We start from the raw sequence: 22602 nt of genomic DNA, 5'->3' as shown, positions 1-22602 counted from the left end.
ATCAACTAATACGGATCGTGTGGACTCAGAGAAGAAAACGTGTACGTGTGGTCTTTTCCAAATGATGGGATTGCCGTCTGGGCATGCCATAGCAGCCATGGGAATAAACAAGCTGGACCGATATAACTTATAAGTACTGCCAGGATTGGCTTTTGGCTTCAACTTATCGGACTACATATGAGGAGGTGATTCACCTTACTTTAGATCGAACACAATGGCCCAAGCCATCCCATGATTTAGAAGTAGTATTGTCACCACGAGTAAGACGACAGCCTGGACGACCCAAAAAAGTAGGAATAGAAAGAGGGTTGTAATTTGGACAACATTACAACTGCAAATCATGTGGGGAACCTGAACATAACAAAAGAACGTGTAAAAATCCCCCCTCATAAATCGTCAGTTAAACATGACTCCTATCGGTGCATCTGCACCTATGCAAAACAAGTATATTCCATTATTACTAACTCGATATGATTTCCATATTAAACCCATGATTTTATTGATTGTTGCAACTTTCTGTTGTAGGTCCGGTGTGTCCTTCGCACCTCCTTTCTTTGCTTAGGGATGGAGTTGTTGGTTTTTCTGTACAAAGTGGCATTGATTTCGGGACCCTTGTTACTGCACATGATACTTACAAGGAATTTATAGAAATTAAACGTTGTTATAGCCAATATTTAGCCGAAAGGGCACATTTTTTGGAACCACAGTTTTGATTTAAGCATTATGTAATTGAAATTGGATACACCCTGTTCATATTGGAACCACTGTTTCTGAATTTGAAACCATTTCTCACTAATCCATCCCAACTTCCAGTGGAAGCCTTCTTATCAACTTACCCCTAATGTTTAAAAAGTTACATGTAAACCCCTGTGGTTTCAATTTGTATAAGGTAGGTCCCCCTCTTTGAAACACTATCAATGCTCATGAAGACACCATACACCCCTCCAAACGTAGGCCCCCCGCTTTGAAAGACTATCAATGCTAATGAAGACCCCTTACACCCCTCCAAACCCCATACCCGAATCCAAACACTACCAAAAACACACTGGGCCCACATTGTTTGGATCATTCAAAGCGTTGATTTGGTGGGCCCTGAAATAGATAGGGTGTGCCCAAAAAAATCAGCTCCATCGGATCATCCTGACCCTTGATTCTGTGGACGAACCGTGAACCCCAATCGGAAGTTTGAAACATCATTCGGAAGTTCGAACCAAGCTTCGGACTTCCGAATGGAGTCTAGGAGAACGAGCATTGTACTGGACTCCAATCGGAAGTCTGAAACCTCGTTCGGAAGTCCGAACAAGGCCTCGGACTTCCGATTGGAGTCCAGTTGAATGGGCATTGTACTGGAATCCAATCGGAAGTCCGAAACTTTGTTCAGACTTCCGAACAAAGTTTCGGGCTTCCTATTAGAGTCCAGTAGAATGCCCAATCTACTGGACTCCGATCGAAATCTGAATCGGACTTCCGAACGATGTTTCGGACTTCCCACTGAAGTTGATTGTTCGTCCACAGATTGAAGGCTTAGGATGATTCAATGGAGCTGATTTTTCGGCACACCCTATCTATGTATGGTCTTCATTAGCATTGATAGTGTTTCAAAGAGGGGGGCCTACCTTATACAAATTGAAACCACAGGGGGTTTACATGTAACTTTTTAAACATTAGGGGTTAAGTTGAATGTGTGACAAACCACAGGGGGTCTAAGTGTATTTTTCCCTTCTCCTATATTAGCATGAATCTTTTGCCTTCGGACATTGCTTCCATTTCCACAATACAGGATGACACTTTGGATCCTATAGTGTCCCTTTTTTATTGCTTCCATAACCACAACCACATACAAACATGGAATATAAACATACTGTACTTTACAACCAACAACAATGTCTCCCAGGTAAGAGTGTCCATAAGTTACACGGATACTTTTCCATACACCCCATTCAACATTTCGAAAAGTAGATAAGCTCGCATAGCCGTAATATCTTTCTGGATGAAATCCAAACTAGCGTCACGGCTGATGTATTCCATCTCTTTCAAAACGAACAGCCCACAGTCGTGGCTAAAAAATATGAAGAATATGCAACAATAAGAATTAATCGTTTACGAAGGTTTACCTAACTGAAGTAATTGCAAGTTACATCACATGTTATCTTGTATGGGCCGAACGGTCACTTCATCAATGGGGAATGCACTTATATCAACGTCTTTCACCCTTCTGAACCATTGAATAAGGTAATCAACCTACAAATCAATAATTCCGTACGTTAGGGCAATAGTCAGCAGAAATTAATATTTGGCCTACGAATCAACTTTAGGATAGTACTCACAAGGGGTTGCACCCTTCTAGAATGCATGCAAGCGACTAGAGAGTCATAAAGAAGGAAGGTACGCTGACCCATATCCAAGACTAGAAGAACCAAATGAACCATATCTATGTTGATTGGAATGAGTACTTTTCTTAACTCTTCAACTGGGATCTTTTCTAGACGATTTACGAATTTGGAACATGCATTGGGATTTCCACATCTATCGTGAATTATAAGTTGCTATAACCACAAAAAAAAATGTTAGAATTGTCTGCAGCTTCAAATAGAAATTAATATTACTTATAAGTCACTTGAATATCAAAGCTAGATGGGTAGTAAGGCAAATGCATGCTCTCTTTTGTTCTCTCGCAAACACTCATCCCGCAAGTTCAAGTAGTCTGTACATACATTAACAATCTACAGAACAGATCATAGGTCAACGAGAAGGAACTTATCAAGAAATGTGTAACGAAGCATTACTCACTCTTTACGTTACTCAATGAACCATATAACATCTTACCGGAGATGATAACCACCCTCTACGATCGGTTAGTACAAGCAAGTCTTCTTTACACATGGTACCCATCACTTTCAATGACTTTGTCACGGCAAATCCAGTAAAAAGTCATCTCCCTCTATGGACCTTAGCTCATATCATTCTACTGAAACAACCTATCTATGAATTTAATCGAACAAATTAGACTTCCAAAAAATGAAATTTACCAAGGTTGTAGCGCTGCCAATGCATCCACCTTGATCGCTGCAGGCCCGGTGACATTGCGAAGAGCATCATTAGTTTTCAGCTTACCTACGAAATACGGTGAACTGAGTGCTCTACTAGGCCGTCTCCTCCTTAAATGTTGCTTCACATTTTTTCAATGCTCCCAATAAGTTTCTTATTTTGTTTCTTATTTTCTTTCTTACTTTGACTGGGCTTTATTTTGTGACTGTCAAGCAAGATAGCAACCATATTAGCTGCAGCATCCCTGACATCCTAGGTAATTTGGCTACCAATATAGATATGCTCTATGCTATCATCAACCACATCTTTCCCCACATCATACTCATCATCCACAATATCAATCTTCTTCAGATCATCTACAAATACACCATCCCCTATTTCCCCTTATCACTCACTATCTCGGTTTCCCCATCCTTATTTTCAGCATGTCTTCTTTTAAGTAGTACTTCACCTTCCCTCTTTGGCGTCCTCTTCGTTGGGACATCATTCCCTAACTGCAAACATTTCCTCCTCTTTGAATCTCTCCCAAACAAATGACTTTTTATCTCCTTCATTTCACGTTCAAGTTTCGCTACCCTCTCCAACAAAGATCTATTTGTAATGGATTCCTCTACTTCGGACTTCCCATGTGCTTCTCTTCCTCTCCTACTCCTTTATTCCCTCTCCTGATTTGTCACAGTTGGCCCGATTGAATCCCCCACTACAGGCACAATTGGACCACCTGAAATTCATTCCATATTATTGATTAGAAATAAGACAATAAAAAACAACACGAAAGACATACAACGACCAATATGCATTATACTCTCACATCTGAGGCTTTCACCGTCCCATCAAGAATACGGTTAATCAACTCTTTATGCTCCATCATCTTCGTATTCATCTGACCGGTCCACTTAAATAGACGCGGATACGCATCAGGATAATTAGGTGCCCAGAACGTGGTATGCTCAAATAGCCATACCTGATATCAAACTAGATTAGATCGAACAATCCTATAAGTTAGAAATAAGAAACTATATACAATGAATGGAAAATTACCTGTAAAAGGATAGAGCAACCCAACATATGTCCCTTTCCACGGAGTGCAGCATGTGAATTTAACGACCCGACCAATAACTCATGAACGACATGCAACATTTCCTATTGTCCGCAGATCAATATACGGGAAGAGGCAAGAAGATGCCTTGTGATCCCTCTGGGCAAACAAGACAGTACTGCAAAATAGCAATATCAAATGCTTCACAGTCGACTTAATCAACTCTTCTTTGTCTGAATCCATCTCGGCATGAATAACCTTTAACACCTCTTCAAAGGTGGCTGTTGGAGCCCCAAACCTCCAACCATCCACACTTTCCATGTTACACTAATCTAATCGCGGTGTCTCCCCTATCATACTTAAACCTAATATTTTCGATACATCACTAACTAGAAACGGAACTACAATGCCGCCCAAACGAATTTTGTGATCAAAATTCTCTTCTGCAACTCGACATCTTCGAGGCCCTCATGTAGTATCAAATCTATAAATGGGGTCTCCTTTATCAAATCCCTATGCGCATCCTGTAACCGAGGACAACATCTAGATAAGACATATTTCACCTGCAAAAAAAATGCCACTATGAAACAGTTGACGTAGTAACACAAGGAGATGCAAACGGAAAATAGAACAGTTACTCACCATGACGAAGATGCAAATAATTGATGGGAAAGATCCACAATTTCCTTAAGTTTGTCCGTATATGTAGAAACCAGCAACAATCACTTGAAACACAATATTAATATATTGAAACACAATATTACTCCATTCAAACAACAAGGATAGAGCAACCATAGCTAATCACTTGAAACAACACAGGGCTCCCCAAGTCACTTGAAACAACCATAGGTAAAGATCATCAACAACAATTACGACAACCATAGCTAGTCCCTTGAAATTTAAACAAGCAAAAATCACTTCAAACAACATACGGCTCCCCAACTCATAATAACCATAGCAAACCATACGAGTGGGAGCTAAACCATTCAAAATACAACACGTGCTCTCCAACTCACTTCAAACAACCATAGTTATATATAGATACTTGAATAATGTTCATAACAACCATGACAAACATACCATCCATCCAAGACAGAGAAATAGAACAACCATAATAACATATCATCCATCTATCCATAATAACATATGAAACCCATATATAACATATCATCCATCCATAATATCAACCACAACAACCATAAAAACATACCATCCATATACATGCCAGAAACACTAAACCAAAAAGTAAATAACTGCACAGTGATCATGTAAAGCTCTCATCGGCAGCAACGGCCTAATGATCTGAGGGCAACAGACGGCGGACCAAGTCGCTGAATAAAGAAACCTTCTCACTGAGGGAGGTGACTGTCGTGCCGTAGTCCTGGCGGAGGGTGGAGATCTCGGTGCGCAGCGCATTCAAAGCTTGCTGAGTCGCCAAACGGTCCTGATGATGAGATTCGACAAGCTGATGAACCGCGGTAAACTGGCCGTCAAGGTACTGACGATGTGCACGAAGCTCCTGCGCAATAAACTCCTATGATGTTAAACGCTGACCCGGCTGACGAGGGGGCTGAGCAGGGCGTTGTTCATCAAGCCGCATGGCGTTTATAGTTTTAGCATTTAATGTAGTAGAGGGACTAAGGCGTTCTTCACCACCTTCTATCAGCTTCTCATGCTTGAAAACATGTGTGAGAAGCATCCCGAATAGTAGACTACCCAAGGCCTTCATCCTGGCGTCCTCAATGAACCTAAAGATGATATAGCCAAGGTGAAGGGCCGTGCCCCTAAGAAGTCCGTGCATAATAAAGGCCTCAAAAGGCCGGACCATGTCAGCATTGCCTCCGCGAGGCGTTATATTGCTCGTCAGAATCTTGTGTAGGACCTTGCACTTAGAGCTGAGGGAATTCTAGGATACGTTGGTTGAGCCGTCAGTAGGTGGGCCTCCGCAACCAAGCTCCGTATAGGCAGTGACAGGATCACGTATACAAGCACTAATGCCAGCCATAGTACCGAGCCAAAAGTAGATTTGGTCGCCTGTGGTGGGAAGAGAGGCGACTTCACAAAACTTTTCAAGTGTCATATGGATGGTTTTATTATTGATTGTGGATTGAAAGAACTTGCGATCTCTGTCGAATCTATAATTGGCATAGAATTGCTTCACGAGAGTCGGGTACGAGTCACAGTGAATTTGGAGAAAATTGATCCATCGAAAGGCCACAAATAGGGGTTTAACATCAAAAGCTACATGATCTTTAAAAATGACTTTCCTACCTCGGAGTATGCCCTTCGTTTCTATACGACCGAAGGAGCCAACCTCTACATGATCGCCATCGCCCATATCTTCGTCAGAGGCAGGAGGAGTAGGGAAGGGGTCACAGACAACCTTCCCACACCGTTTGCAGGTAGAAGAGCCTGAAACGGTTCCCTGTTTACTTTGTCAACCCCCTAACCACCTAAGCCAAAACCCCTATAGTCATGCGACGCGCCAAGCAAACAAAGAAGAATGTGAATGAGGACACAGGCTCTTCCACCCGCAAACGGTTTGGGAAGGTTGTCCGTGACCCCTCCCTTACTCCTCCTGCCTCTGACGAAAATATGGGCGATGACGATAAGGATGTAAAGGTCGGCTCTCTCAGTCGTATAGAAACAAAGGGCATACTCCGAAGTAGGAAAGTCATTTTTAAAGATCTCGCAGCTTTTGATGTTAAACCCCTATTTGTGACCTTTGGATGGGTCAATTTTCTTGAAATTCACTATTACTCGTACCTTACTCTCGTGAAGCAATTCTATGCCAATTATAGATTCGACAGAGATCGCAAGTTCTTCCAATCCACAGTCAATAATAAAACCATCCATATGACACTTGAAAAGTTTTGTGAAGTCGCCTCTCTTCCCACCACAGGCAACCAAATCTACTTTTGGCCCGGTACTATTGCTAACATTAGTGCTTGTATACGTGATCCTGCAACTGCCTATACGGAGCTTGGTTGCGGAGGCCCACCTACTGACGGCTCAACCAACGTATCCTACAATTCCCCCAGCTCTAAGTGCAAGGTCCTACACAAGATTCTGACAAGAAATATCACGCCTCGAGGAGGCAATGCTGACATGGTCCGGCCTTTTGAGGCCTTTATTATGCACCGACTTCTTAGCGGCACGGCCCTTCACCTTGGCTATATCCTCCTTAGGTTCATTGAGGACGCCAGGACGAAGGCCTTGAGTAGTCTACCATTCGGGATGCTTCTCACACATGTCTTCAAGCATGAGAAGCTGATAGAAGGTGGTGAAGAACGCCTTAGTCCCTCTACTACATTGAATGCTAAAACTATAAACGCCATGCGGCTTGATGAACAACGCCCTGCTCAGCCTCCTCGTCGGCCGGGTCAGCGTTTAACATCACAGGAGTTTATTGCGCAGGAGCTTCGTGCACATCGTTAGTACCTTGACGACCAGTGTACCGCGGTTCATCAGCTTGTCGAATCTCATCATCAGGACCGTTTGGCGACTCAGCAAGCTTTGACTGCGCTACGCACCGAGGTCTCCACCCTCCGCAAGGACTACGGCACGGCAATCACCTCCCTCAGCGAGCAGGTTTCTTCAGTCAGCAACTTGGTCCGCCGTCTGTTGCCCCCATATCATTAGGCCATTGCTGCCGATGAGAGCTTTACATGATCACTGTGCAGTTATTTACTTTTTGGTTTAGTCTTTCTGGCATGTATATGGATGGTATGTTATTATGGTTGTTGTAGTTGATATTATGGATGAATGGATGGTATGTTATATATGGGTTTCATATGTTATTATGGATAGATGGATGATATTTTATTATGGTTGTTCTATTTCTCTGTCTTGGATGGATAGTATGTTTGCCATGGTTGTTATGAACATTATTCAAGTATCTATATATAGCTAAGGTTGTTTGAAGTGAGTTGGAGAGCACGTGTTGTATTTTGAATGGTTTAGCTCCTACTCGTATGGTTTGTTATGGTTGTTATGAGTTGGGGAGCCGTATGTTGTTTGAAGTGATTTTTGCTTGTTTAAATTTTAAAGGATTAGCTATGGTTGTCGTAATTGTTGATGATGATCTTTACCTATGGTTGTTTCAAGTGACTTGGAGAGCCCTGTGTTGTTTCAAGTGATTAGCTATGGTTGCTCTATCATTGTTGTTTCAATGGAGTAATACTGTGTTTCAATATACTAATATTGTGTTTCAAGTGATTGTTGCTTTCTACAGATACGGACTAAGTTAAGGAAATTGTGAATCTTTTCCATCAATTATTTGCATATTTGTCATGGTGAGTAACTGTTCTATTTTCCGTTTGCATCTCCTCGTTTTTCTACCTCAACTGTTTCATAGTGGCATTTTTTGCAGGCGAAATGTCTTATCTAGATGCTGTCAGTCACGCTTTCACAAGTCCCTAAAAACGATTCGGTTACAGGATGCGCGTAGGGATTTGATAGAGACCCCATTTATAAATTTGATACTACATGAAGGCCTCGAAGATGTCGAGTTGCGGAAGAAGATTTTGACTACATTGGTCAAAAAATGGGATCCGAAACGGAAAGCATTTCGTTTGGGCGGCATTGTACTTCGTTTCTAGTTAGTGATGTAGCGAAAATATTAGGTTTAACTATGATAAGGGAGATGCCGCGATTAGATTGGTGTAGCATGGAAAGTCTGGAAGGTTGGAGGTTTGGGGCTTCAACAGCCACCTTTGAAGAGGTGTTAAAGGTTATTCATGCCGAGATGGATTCAGACGAAGAAGAGTTGATTAAGTCGACAGTGAAGCATTAGATATTGTTATTCTACAGCACTGTCTTGTTTGCCCAGAGGGATCACAAGGCATCTTCTTGCTCTTCCCGTATATTGATCTGCGGACTATAGGAAATGTTGCATGGGCTTAACTCGTTCATGAGTTCTTGGTTGGGTCGTTAAATTCACATACTGCACTCCGTGGAAAGGGACATATATTGGGTTGCTTCATCCTTTTACAGGTAAGTTTCCATTCATTGTATATAGTTTCTTGTTTCTAACTTATAGGATTGTTCCATCTAATCTAGTTTGGTATCAGGTATGGCTACTTGAGCATACCACGTTTTGGGCACCTAATTATCCTGATGCGTATCCGCATCTATTTAAGTGGATTGGTCAGATGAATACGAAGATGATGGAGCATACGGTGAAAGCCTCAGATGTGAGAGGATAATGCATATTGGTTGTTGTATGTCTTTCGTGTTGTTTTTTAGTCGTGTTTCTAAACAATAATATGGAATGTGTTTCAGGTGGTCAGGAGGGTAGAAGCTGTGGCAAGGGAAGAATCCCTACTTGTCGTCGAGGATCAAGACGACGATGTTGGTTTTGCTTGCGATTCAATCGTTCAATTGTGGTTGCAGTGGGGGATTACATGGGTCCAATTGTGCCTGTAGTAGGGGCTTCAATCGGGCCAACTACAGCAGATCAGGGGAGGGAACAAAGGAAGAGAAGTAGGAGAGGAGGAGAGGCACTTGGGAAGTCCGAAGTAGAGGAATCCGTTACAAAGAGATCTTTGTCGGAGAGGATAGCGAAACTTGAACGTGAAATGAAGGAGATAAAAAGTCATTTGTTTGGGAGAGATTCAAAGAAGAGGAAAGGTTTGCAGTTAGGGAACGATGTCCCAACGAAGAGGACGCCAAAGAGGGAAGGTGAAGAACTACTTAAAAGAAGACATGCTGAAAATAAGGATGGGGAAGCCGAGATAGTGAGTGATAAGGGGAAAATAGGGGATGGTGTATTATAGATGATATGAAGAAGATTGATATTGTGGATGATGAGTATGATGTGGAGAAAGATGTGATTGATGATAGCATAGAACATATCTATATTGGTAGCCAAATTACACAGGATGTCAGGGATGATGCAGCTAATATGTTTGCGATCTTGCTTGACAGCCCCGAAATAAAGCCCAATCAAAGTAAGAAACAAAATAAGAAACAAGATAAGAAACTTATTGGGAGCATTGAAAAAGATTTGAAGCAACGTCTACGGAGGAGACAACCTAGTAGAGCACTCAGTTCACCGTATTTTATAGGCAAGCGGAAAACCAATGATGCTCTTCGCAATGTCACCGGGCCTGCAGCGATCAAGGTGGATGCATTGGCAGCGCTACAACCTTGGTAAATTTCATAGATAGGTTATTTCAGTAGAATGATATGAGCTAAGGTCCATAGAGGGAGATGACTTTTTACTGGATTTGCAGTGACAAAGTCATTGAAAGTGATGGGTACAACTTGCTAAGTTACTTATAAATAATATTAATTTGCAATTGAAGCTGCAGGCAATTCTAACATTTGTTTTTGTGCTTGCAGCAACTTATAATTCACGATAGCAACTTCTAGTCTTGGATATGGGTCAGTGTAACTTCTTTCTTTACGACTCTCTAGTCGCTCGCACGGATTCTAGAAGGGTGCAACCCCTTGTGAGCACTACCCTAAAGTTGATTCGTAGACCAAATATTAATTTTTGCTGACTACAGCCCTAATGTACGGAATTATTGATTTGTACGTTGATTACCTTATTCAATGGTTCAGAAGGGTGAAAGACATTGATATAAGTGCATTCCCCATTGATGAAGTGGTTGTTCGGCCCATACAAGATACAGGTGATGTAACTTGCAATTACTTCAGTTAGGGAAACCTCCGTAAACGATTAATTCTTATTGTTGTGTATTCTTCATGTTTTGCAGCCACTACTGTGGGCTGTTCGTTTTAAAAGAGATGGAATACATCAGGGTGACGCTAGTTTGGATTTCACCCATAAAGATATTACGGCTATGCGAGCTTCTCAACTTTCCGAAATGTTGAATGGGGTGTATGGGAAAGTATCAGTGTAACTTATGGACACTCTTACCTGGGAGACATTGTTGTTGGTTGTAAAGTACAGTACGTTTATATTCCATGTTTGTATGGGGTTGTGGTTGTGGAAGCAATAAAAAGGAACACTATAGGATCCAAAGTGTATTCCTGTATTGTGGAAATGGAAGCAATGTCCAAAGGCAAAAGATTCATGCTAATATAGGAGAAGGGAAAATACACTAAGACCCCTGTGGTAAGTTACATGTAAACCCCTGTGGTTTCAATTTGTATAAGGTAGGCCCCCCTCTTTGAAACACTATCAATGCTAATGAAGACCACATACATAGATAGGGTGTGCCGAAAAAATCAGCTCCATCTGATCATCCTAACCCTTCAATCTGTGGACGAACAATCAACTCCAGTGGGAAGTCCGAAAAATCTTTCGGAAGTCGGACTTCCGATTGGAGCCTAGTAGATTGGGCATTCTACTGGACTCTAATCAGAAGCTCGAAACTTTGTTCGGAAGTCCGACTCGAAAATCCGAAAAAAAGTTTCGAACTTCCGATTGGAGTCCAGTACAATGCCCATTCAACTGAACTCCAATCGGAAGTCCAAAGCTTGGTTCGGACTTCTGAGTCGGACTTCTGAACGATGTTTCTGACTTCCGATTGGGGTCCAGTACAATGCCCATTCTCCTGGACTCCAATCGGAAGTCCGAAGCGTGGTTCGGACTTCCGAGTCGGACTTCCGAACGATGTTTCGGACTTCCGATTGGAGTTGACGGTTCGTCCACAGAATCAAGGGTCAGGATGATCCGATGGAGCCGATTTTTTTGGGCACACCCTATCTATATCAGGGCCCATCAAATCAACACTTTGAATGATCCAGACAATGTGGGCCCACTGTGTTTTTGGTAGTGTTTGGATTCGGGTATGGGGTTTGGAGTGTATGGGGTCTTCATTAGCATTAATAGTGTTTCAAAGAGGGGGGGCTACGTTTGGAGGGGTGTACGGGGTCTTCATTAGCATTGATAATGTTTCAAAGAGGGGGGCCTACCTTATTCAAATTGAAACCACAGGGGTTTACATGTAACTTTTTAAACATTAGAGGTTAAGTTGATAAGAAGGCTTCCACTGGAAGTTAGAATGGATTAGTGAGAAATGATTCCAAATTCAGAAACAGTGGTTCCAATATGAACAGGGTGTATCTAATTTCAATTACATGATGCTCAAATCAAAATTGTGATTTTAAAAAATGTACACTACCAGCTAAATAGTGGCTACAACAACGTTTAATTTCTACCAATTCCGTGTGAGTAAGTATCATGCGCACTAACAAGGGTCCCGAAATCAATGCCACTTTGTACAGAAAAACCAACAACTTCATCCCTAAGCAAAGAAAGGAGGTGCGAAGGACATACCGGACCTACAACATAAAGTTGCAACAATCAATAAAATGATGGGTTTAATATGCAAATCATATCGACTGAGTAATAATGGAATATACCTTTTTTGCATAGGTGGGGATGGATCGATAGGAGTCATATTTAACTGACGATTTACGAGGGGGAATCTTTGCACTTTCTTTTGTATTGTTCAGGTTCCCCACATGATTTGCAGTTGTGATGCTGTCCAAATTGCAGCCCTCTTTCTATTCGTACTTTTTTGGGTCGTCCACGCTGTCGTCTTACTCGTGGTGACAATACTACTTCTAAATCATGGGATGGCTCCGGCCATTGTGTTCGATCTAAAGTAGGGTGAATCACCTCCTCATATGTAGTCCGATATGTTGAAGCCAAAAACCAATCCGGACAGTACTTATATCGGTTCAGCTTATTTATTCCCATGGCTGCTATGGCATGCCCAGACAGCAATCCCATCATTTGGAAAAGACCACATGTACACGTTTTCTTCTCTCAATCCACACAATCTATATTAGTTGATGACATCACTTCATATTCATTCCAACTACACGGCCGGGGTGTAAACTTACTGCCATATAAACATGATCTGTCTAACCACTTTTCTGCATTATACGTCAAATGTGTTTTCCATTTAGAAGCAGCTTTGCGGCGAAGCTGGAAGTAGTCTTGTACTTTCCATCTAGTGTGATCGACTAGAGCCGCATTCGGCAACTCCCTTTGCGCCCTTTAATACGTTGTTGAAGACTCCGCTGCATTAGTTGTCAACACATTCCACCTAGCCCCTTTAAAATATACATTAGCCCTGTTTTCTTTAGGAATCTCATATATTCATTTCTCTGCTTTTGCATTCTTCGCTTTAATACATTCCATCGCCTCCTTATAGTCTCTCTCCTTTAAAGCATATGTGACTCTCGAAAATAGTTTACAAAGTATTTGACTCTTAAAGGTCTTCAAGAAATTGGCATTGAGGTGACGAATACAGTAGCTATGGTATGATCCCGGTAATGCTTCATCTATATCTCTAGGCAAATTCTTCACTCGATCAGAGCAAATCGTGAATTCGTTATTGTTTTTTTCTACTGGCGTCACCCTCTAGCGGACTAAACAAAGAAACCATAGCCAGTTCTCATACATCTCATTCTCAACCACTGCATATGCTAACGGAAATAATCCACCGTCACCATCTATTGTAGTCGCAGCCAATAAAATTCCTTTATACTTGTCTCGCAAATGTGTCACATCAAATAGTATCAGTGGTCTAGTTGTTCAAATGAACGTGCGTATGCTAGTGCCGAACGACCAAATGTCTGATCTCCCCCCCCCCCCACTCATAGCTGCCGACTTCGATATACACGCATAATGGTGCGAGGATTGCATCTCTCCATCTCTTGAGCATATGCAGGAAGCATGCGGTAAGACATCTCTCCAACCACAACTTACGCTCTTGGAACCATAATTTACACTCTTGGAACCAGTATTTAACCCCTAGTGGTTCGAGGCGTACATAATGGTTCTAAGATGTTTACAACACCAATGATACACTCATGATCACTTTTACAACTAATACAATACTATTAAAATGTTCCAAACACCAGTTGGCCTCTTGGAACCACTATTTAACCTCTCGGAACCACTAAATTGTGGTTCTGAGGCCTACGTAGTGGTTCCAAGATGTTTAAAACACCAATGATACACTCATGATCAGTTTTACAACCAATTTAATACTATTACAATGTCTCAACCACAACTTGCACTCTTGGAATCATAATTAAGACTCTTGGAACCACTATTTAACACCTCGGAACCACTAGATTGTGATTCCCTAATGGTTCCGAGGCCTACGTAATGGTTCCAAGATGTTTACATCACCAATGATACAATATTGATCACTTTTACAACCAATATAATACTATTACAATGTACCAAACAGTACTAACACTCTTGGAACCATAATTTAGTGGTTTCGAGGCCTACGTAATGGTTCCAAGATATTTAAAACACCAATGATACACTCATGATCAATTTTATAACCAATATAATACTATTAGAATGTCCCAACCACAAATTACACTCTTGGAACCATAATTTACACTCTTTGAACTACTATTTAAACCCTAGTGGTTCCGAGGAGTACGTAATGGTACCAAGACGTTTACAATACCAATGATACACTCATGGTCACTTTTACAACCAATACAGTACTATTAAAATGTACCAAACACTAGTTGGACTCTTGGAACCATAATTTACACTGTTGGAACCACTATTTAAAATCTCGGAACCATTAAATTGTGGTTCCGAGGCCTCCGTAATGGTTCCAAGATGTTTAAAACACCAATGATACACTCTGGATCAGTTTTACAACCAATTTAATACTATTAGAATGTCCCAACTGCAACTTGCACTCTTGGAATCATAATTTAGACTCTTGGAACCACTATTTAACACCTCGGAACCACTAGATTGTGGTTCCCTAGTGGTTCCGAGGCCTACGTAATGGTTCCAAGATGTTTACAACACTAATGATACATTCATGATCACTTTAAAGCTAATATAATACCATTACAATTTACCAACCACTACTTGCAGTCTTGGGACCATAATTTACACTCTTGGAACCACTCTTTAACTAATCGAAACCACTAAATTGTGGTTCTGAAGCCTACGTAATGTTTCCAAATGTATAAATAGTACCTTATATTGACTAAAAATGGTCATGAGTGTATGTACACACTCAGAACAACTATTTCCATTCTAGGAAACCACTATTGATTGCTTTCGAATAATAATAATGGTTCCGGGGTATAAAATATGGTTCCGAGACTCGTAAATTGGTTCAAACATGTAACCAAACATGATTGTATACATAGGAATTCCATTCGGACTTACACACACACACACACACACAGAGAGAGAGAGAGAGAGAGAGAGAGATATATATGTGTTGAGAAACATGGCAACCAAACAAAGAGCCTGCTAAAGAGAGTGAAAAAAACCAAATCACAAAAAACATGAAAACATGAAGACAAGATGTCAAACCTAACCAAGTATAGGAGAATGGACCTACCGGAGCTATGTTTATCACCCAATGGAGTTTTCACGTTGGAAGGCTTGTGGAAGGCTTGGGGAAGAAGAAACAAAAAGGTGAAATGGGTAGGTGAAAATAACATAAGGATTAGAGCCTCAAAAAGTGGTGGGAAAAGCAAGGGGGTATAGTTGTCCTAAAACCCATATTTTCGTACCTGACAGCCCCTACTTTACAAATTTTAAATGTCTACCCTTGATTCACAATTTAGACAAAACTTCGCATTTTTTTAATAATTTTCCCTTGAATTAACTATGTTGCCAATGTAGGGAAAAAATTGGACTCATTTCGAGAACTTGGGCGATGTAAAACCTAGTCGACTCGGCAAGTTAATGAATGACTCCGGGACTTTTTAAAGAGTGTTTAAAAAACGTAATCATGCAAGGCACTAGCAAGACATTGATCGGTGGCAATGGTTGGAATTTTTAACATGGTATCGCATTTAATCAGCAAAGTGTGAGAACAGGCATGAACCAAAGTATTAAAACTTGACAACAAGGGCACTTGTACGTGCACACCATAGAATAAGAATTGCCCAATTCTAGCAAAAGAGAAATCCTATACTTCATAATAAAAAATGGGCAGTGATATTCCCCCCACCCCCCTTCTAGGATAAAATCACCCCCCCCCCAAGCTATCCTACAGCCGGTACAACACTTCCACCCCACGCCCCCATCTTCTCTCTCATAAGTTATGAACAGTTGGTGAGCCCAACAATTAATTTGTTGAAATATTTGAAAAAGGTAAGTGCCACCCATATGTTTCAAAATGAACTGTACGGCCAACACCACGGGATGATCCAAACCATCCATTTGATAGGCCACAATGTAAATAGGTTGTGCCCCAAAATCTCATTTCCATAGGATGATCCTAGCTCTCCAATCTAAAGAGAATCTGCATATTATGGAAACCTCTATAGATTGGAGGGTTGCGATCATCCCGTGGAAATGATTTTGAGCGCAAAGCCTATTTACATTGTAGCCCATCAAATGGATGGTTTGCATCATCCTATGGTGAAGGTCGTACAATAACATTAAGGCCCAATTGAACTGTACGGCTCTCAGCATAGGATGATCCAAGCCATAGTGTGATCCTAACTCAAGCTTGGCCTCTTGGTGCCCCATGTCACAAATTCTAAAATTTTCATTTCTACGTGATGTGCCTGGCCACAGGTTTTACATCCACAGAAATTGGAAAAGACACATCGGATAATAGTATTGTGCATTTGAGGCAACCTCTAACCAGTGAGAGCTATGTAGCTGAAGATGGAAACAGTAAAAATGGTCTATGATGCCTTTTTCATCATCATGATTTGGTCTGGCTCCCCTATGAAATCGATTTAAAGCAAGCAATGTGCCAGCCAAATAAAATAAAAGGTCAGTTTACGACTTCCAGTTTCACTCAGCTCAAGGCAAGACATAGTGTGATACTAACTCAAGCTTGGCCTCTTGGTGCCCCATGTCACAAATTCTAAAATTTTCATTTCTACATGATGTGCCTGGCCACAAAACAAAGATGAGACACAAATGAGCTCAAGCTTTTACCCATTTTGACTGGAAGAACAATCTCTTGAGCTGTGTCTAAGGATATTGCAAATTCCAATTAATGCCAACAAGACCATCAACCTTGTTTGAAGCCCGACCACCTTGGTTCAAGCTTCTAATCATGTTGCATAATAGCTAGAGTGCCAAAACAAAGCTTAGGTCAGGCATTAGTTCATATACACACAGTAATATCTGAATGAATGACCTGATTATAATAACCCTGCGGAAATTTTCATTTCTTGCACATAATGATGCAGTTGGAAACTGCTAAGAACATGGGTGTGGAAGAAGTTTCCTATTTTTAATTATAATTTTCGTCATTTAATTTGTAGCCTCCATTTTAGGCATCAAATCGCATCCGTTTGGCATGATTTTGGTCTCTTTAGAAAGGTTTTTCAATTACCTATCTAATGAGCCTAAAGATCACACGATTTGGTTGTGATTTGAGAAAGTTATGGGCATTTTACAGATATGGTATATGCATATTACGGGATTACTATTTTAGGTAAGTTTTAGTTAGGATTTTAAGTTCTATTTATGTTATTTTAGACAGACAGCTATGATTAGTTGCTTGGGTATTAAGTTAGCTTTAGGGTTTTCTTTTCTTATAAATAGAACTCATGAAAGCATTGTAATGGACCTTTTTTTTTATTATTGAATGGAAATTTGCCTTAGGCTTTTGGGTTCTTTGAGAACTTTACAGTGAATTTTATTTGGCTTGATCTCTTCATGTTCTACCAAGGATCTAAGCACGTATTGATCGTGGTTTGGTCCATTGTTTCATTGTTTGTTTGAGTTTTGGAATATTTTTAGGGAAATCTAACGTCTTACTAGATTAGCCAAAGTATTTCCAACCTCATCTGAGTTTGATTAGCTTCTCATCCTTTGGTTTCGCTGCAATCTCTTCCGGGATTGCATCACATAAGAAGAGAACTTAAATAAACCTATGCAACTTCAATAGACTTACAAATAACAAAACCTGACACTAAGGCAATTTGAACATCTGAGTCATGCACAATTTAGTAGAACATAGAGCAGCCAATGATGTAACAGGGTAGCCATATACTTCATACCACAGAGAAATTAACGGGGAAGAAAAAGATAAAAACACTAGATAAGTATATTCTAGCATTTAAGATGCTTACCCAGCAAAATAGAAGATTGTGTCTCATATCTCCCAAAAGAAAATCAATCACACTATTCAAATTATGTCTGCAGATGATTAAGAAACGTTATGCATCATCAGACAGGCACATGTAATAAAAAGCAGTTAGAAGTACAAAGCAATTAGTCGCCATGCAAAAAAAATGAAACAGTAGCTTGAAAAGGGATCGATTTGTAATGAAAAACCAGCTTCGGAAGATAATTACATGGTCAAAATCCTAGTTTAGAGTCATACCGATTTCTTGAGGACCAGATAGCAATGTCAAATCTCTCAAAGCAAAACTTCAGGAAATCATCACAAAATGGCCTCTTAAAAACTGACATAGGACATAATGGTTTATGTTAATAATTAGCAGTTGGACTATAAGCAACATTTTCATAAATCTTTCAGTGATTCCATTAAAAAAAACACTCAAACTGACATGATTTTCACCTGATTTTCCACTAACTTTCTTGTCTGGCTTGTAAGTACTAGGAGGGAACAAAACAATGTCTACAAGCAACCCATTCAGATCAAGAATAAGCAGCTTTCTTCTTATACGAGCAATAGACGCCCTTTCCGGTGAGATGAACGCATTCTCTAATGGGTTCTCCTGTTTGTTGATCAGATCCAATGAGATGCCATCTTCTATGATATCCCCAGCTGATGAAGATTTTTCATTTTGGCAGTCAGTTGAAGACAGTTCTATATTTTCTTCACCAGTAATGCAACATCTGACTTCTAACAGTAAATTACTTGAATCACTTCCATTCTGCTGCACAAAATCCTTAGTGGGAAGGACACAAACTTTCTTCTCATTTTGATTGGCTTTCTTAGATTGCAACAAAGGTGTAACATTGTTTACCTCAACTGACTCCAAACTACCCTCATTCGACACATTGTCATCCTTCATCGTGTCAGTATCTACAGTTTCTACCAAACTATTAGATGAAGAAGGTTTTCTTTTCACATTGCTCTTCATCTTTGAATTACTATCAATGTCTAGTAAGCCATTGTGCTTCACAGCAACTAGTGGCATATTATCATTACCAGTGGATGGTTCATGATTTAATGACACTATAGTTTCTTCATCAAGGGCCATAGACGGTGTTTGATGCAAACTACCAAGGTTATCCTCTTCCAGTGGCTTTTGAGCCATATAATCATCTGTAAGGGCACCGCACCTCTGCTTCTTCCTTCTCTTTTTGCCTGATGTCATTTTTGTATTATTTTCTATTGCTAGTAAAGTATTCCCCAGACATGAGTTCTCTAGCAAATCCATAGTTGGACTTTCTTCTAAAGGGAGATCATTGCCTTTTCTCTTACTGTCTATGGATTGCAACCTATTCTTGTGCGTCTTCTTCCTCAACAGCCTCCTCCAATTATCCCATTTCTTTACTCTTCTTGGCCCAATAAGATTATATAAAGAAACAGCATGCGGTGTCTTCTTCTTCTTCTTCCTAGATTGATGAATTTCTGCACCCTTCGTGTTACTTGGATTGTTCTCCTCCATAACTCCGTGGCTGACTGTGGAAAGCAAATTATGCTCCTCCTCATTCTTCCTTTTCTTTTGTTTCCCCTTTACAATATCAGATCCTGCAATTTTACATAAGCATATTAATTTCCCCTCTATTAATGACAGCATGCTAAAGGAATTCAATTTTTGCTTTCTTCCTGTGATCCATTGTATACAACTTATGTAGCTGATACAATTAAAATCTATAATGACCAGAAGATGTTAGTACAGAAAATAGAAAGGTAAACTGCATTACTTGGATCTTTCTCCTCAAAAGCTTCTTGATTGACACTGGAAGGCAAGCTATCCATCCCCCTGTTCTTCCTTTTCTTTCACCCCTTTACTAGATCAGGTTCTGCAATTTTAAATAAACTTCTTAGTTTCTTCTCCCCAGACCCTGCAATGGCGGGAGCCTCGTGCACTAGGCCGCCCTTTTTTTTCTTAGTTTCTTCTCGATTAATCATAGCATGTTACAATTCAAAAATAAATAAATAATAATGACATCATTCTACAAGAATTTAATGATTGCTTTCCTCCTTTGGTTCATTTCATACAAATTGTGCAATTCGTAACGACTACAATTTACATATATAATCACCTGAAGCAATAATTTAGTACTGAAACTAAAGACAGTACACAGCCAGCTTCAAGTAGTTTGCAGGGATAAATGCATATAGGTGGTCCATACTGTTAACAAAAAAGATAAAAAATGAAATAAAATCTTCACACTGTACAGTGCTCTCTTACTTCAGTCTCACAGCCGAAATCACCCAAGGCAAAAGGGACTTTACTCAGGGAGTCAATGATTGATGCATTCAATTTCTCATTAACTCGAAAGAGAACTCAGCCAAGGTAAAATGGAGTTGACCGGCAAATCAATGATTAACTCAAGGAATCTTTAAGCGGTGCTTGCAACACTTCCGTTCTGTACCAGACTTTTGCCCCACATCAAATGATGTTGATTTTTTTTTTTTAACCGTATCAAATGATGTTGATTTATAAATTACTGATGCATTTCTCTTCTACAGTTTCTCAGTTGTAAACAAAAAGTCTTGGAATCTTGGTTCTTATATTTCTTCCATAACAAGACATCAAAACTCAAGAGAACAATTCACAGAGTTTGATATATTTTCAAAGACAAGGGTTCATGATAGCATAAAAACAGAAGAAAACAATGTTACTTGCAGTTCGATAGTGATTTATTTCCATAGGGCGGCGGGCCCTATTAGTAAGGCGACGAAAGGCTACTTCAATCTAGGAAAGAGCTGGAAACTCGAGAGGGCCTCCTTTGGAAGCGTTCGCACATTTTCTATATGGTATTACCACTATTTTCCCACTTTTACTTGTTGGATAGAAGAGGGGCATGATACAAATTGTTTTGCTCTTCAAACACCTTTTCTTTGCGCTTCCCGCATTCCGGGGGTGTTTCCGGTAACTTTGGTTCGCCTTCATTACTATAACATGAAAAGGTGAAATTGCCTCCAAATACGTCCTTTAGAAATTAGAAAAGCCAACGAATTATCAAACTTTTGCCCATAGTTGATAACCTAAGTAAAATCTCACCCAGAAGCTTATCTTTCTTCTTTGATGATTCTCGCAAATGCTTAATCTTCTATTCCATCTTTTACTTTTGCTTTCATGTATTGACTATAAACTAAGGTACATCCAATCCACAACTGTCCAGTAACCCAAAAGGTGTTCTAATACCAATTGCAACAATCACACATAATAATGCTTGAATCACACGAGAAAATAGAGAAGACAGTTAAATGGGACAAAAAATCACATTAAAATGGTTTTCCGGATTCTCACCAACTTCACTTAATGTAAAAAAAAAATTTAATTAAGTTCCTAAAACCTCTCTAGCAGTACCAATCTCCCATTATATGAGATTATTCTTAACAAGAAAAATGCCAAATCTAATCCTACCAAATCCCTCTTGCCAACACAACATACTTATTTAAAATTTTCTATGCAAAATAATTGTTGAGGCACATGTCCAGGTGGATGAGTTTATAAACCAGTAGATATATCACACCAGAAAGTATGAATGCGAGATCAAAAACTAAATTCAGTAATTTTTGCATAATAGAACTTAATCAGAGCACCAGCTATCCCTAATCAGCCCTCACAGAAAAACATAAAATATATATATATAATACAAAAAATAAAATAAAATAAAAATAACAACAAACAAAAAGCACAGAAAGGTGACTTGTCAATGGATCGATTCTTTTCAAATCCTGAAGTAGAACTAATCCACGATCTTTAACTAATAAAAGAATTCACGTCGCTTTGTGGATTTAGAAACAAGCAAAAACCTTAAAGCTTTAACATTGACAGATCAAATCCACAATCTCAATAACAAAAACACCACAAAATCAGCTTTTTTTTAATGGACATCACAAAATCAACTTAATTGCTTCCAAAGCATTCAATCGAGAGAGAAGGGAAAAAAAACAACATAGCAGAGGAAAATCAAACGCGAATTACCGGAATCTGCTTTCCAAAGATCTGAAACTTTTTCGAATTAGATCGAAGAAGCAAAAGTGGTATAGAACGAGGAAAATCAAATCAAATCCGAAAACCGTAATACGCTTTCACAGATCTTTCACTTTTTGGAAGTTAGATTTAAGAAGCACGAGCAGTAGAGATCGAGACAATCTATTGGATTTTGATTTTCTAGGGTTTGGAAGCGTACAAATACGCTTTCAAAGATCTGTCACTTTTTTTTGAAGTTAGATTGAAGAAGAACGAGTAGTAGAGAGATCGAGACAATATATAGCGATTTGGATTTGGATTTGGAATCGTACCAGATGGAATCTGTGCTTGATTTCCTCACAGCTTCAAGTTTTTGAATTCTCGCTATTTCGGCGCTGGATATGAACATAGATTTAGGTCGCATGAGAAGGAAAGGAATCCTTAGTACTAGATATGATATAATGACTAAAATAACCCTATGATTTGGTTAG

At 39.9% G+C, this 22602-nt stretch overlaps 1 protein-coding gene across 2 annotated transcripts in view; it reads right to left on the bottom strand.

Moving 5' to 3' along the window:
* LOC143851442 (uncharacterized) overlaps nucleotides 1-22602 on the bottom strand; it is a 29339-nt gene extending 6737 nt beyond the window's left edge. The window contains exons 1-7 of one of the 2 annotated variants that reach the window (XM_077360881.1): nucleotides 22444-22602; nucleotides 19887-19985; nucleotides 18568-19710; nucleotides 18370-18451; nucleotides 18116-18182; nucleotides 2328-2546; nucleotides 2115-2241 (exon numbers count right to left, since the gene is read on the bottom strand). In XM_077360881.1, coding sequence (XP_077216996.1) covers nucleotides 2140-2241; nucleotides 2328-2546; nucleotides 18116-18182; nucleotides 18370-18451; nucleotides 18568-19710; nucleotides 19887-19941 — 1668 coding nt within the window. In that variant the 5' untranslated portion in view covers nucleotides 19942-19985; nucleotides 22444-22602 and the 3' untranslated portion in view covers nucleotides 2115-2139. The remainder of the gene's footprint in view (nucleotides 1-2114; nucleotides 2242-2327; nucleotides 2547-18115; nucleotides 18183-18369; nucleotides 18452-18567; nucleotides 19711-19886; nucleotides 19986-22443) is intronic. The other variant, XM_077360880.1, reaches the window with a different exon arrangement.

Source organism: Tasmannia lanceolata, unplaced genomic scaffold, assembly GCF_043159265.1.
Source record: "Tasmannia lanceolata isolate RefF3 unplaced genomic scaffold, GAP_Taslan_0.1 ptg000018l, whole genome shotgun sequence".
NCBI classification, from domain to species: Eukaryota; Viridiplantae; Streptophyta; class Magnoliopsida; order Canellales; family Winteraceae; genus Tasmannia; species Tasmannia lanceolata.
This window is presented reverse-complemented; position numbering and strand designations above follow the sequence as displayed.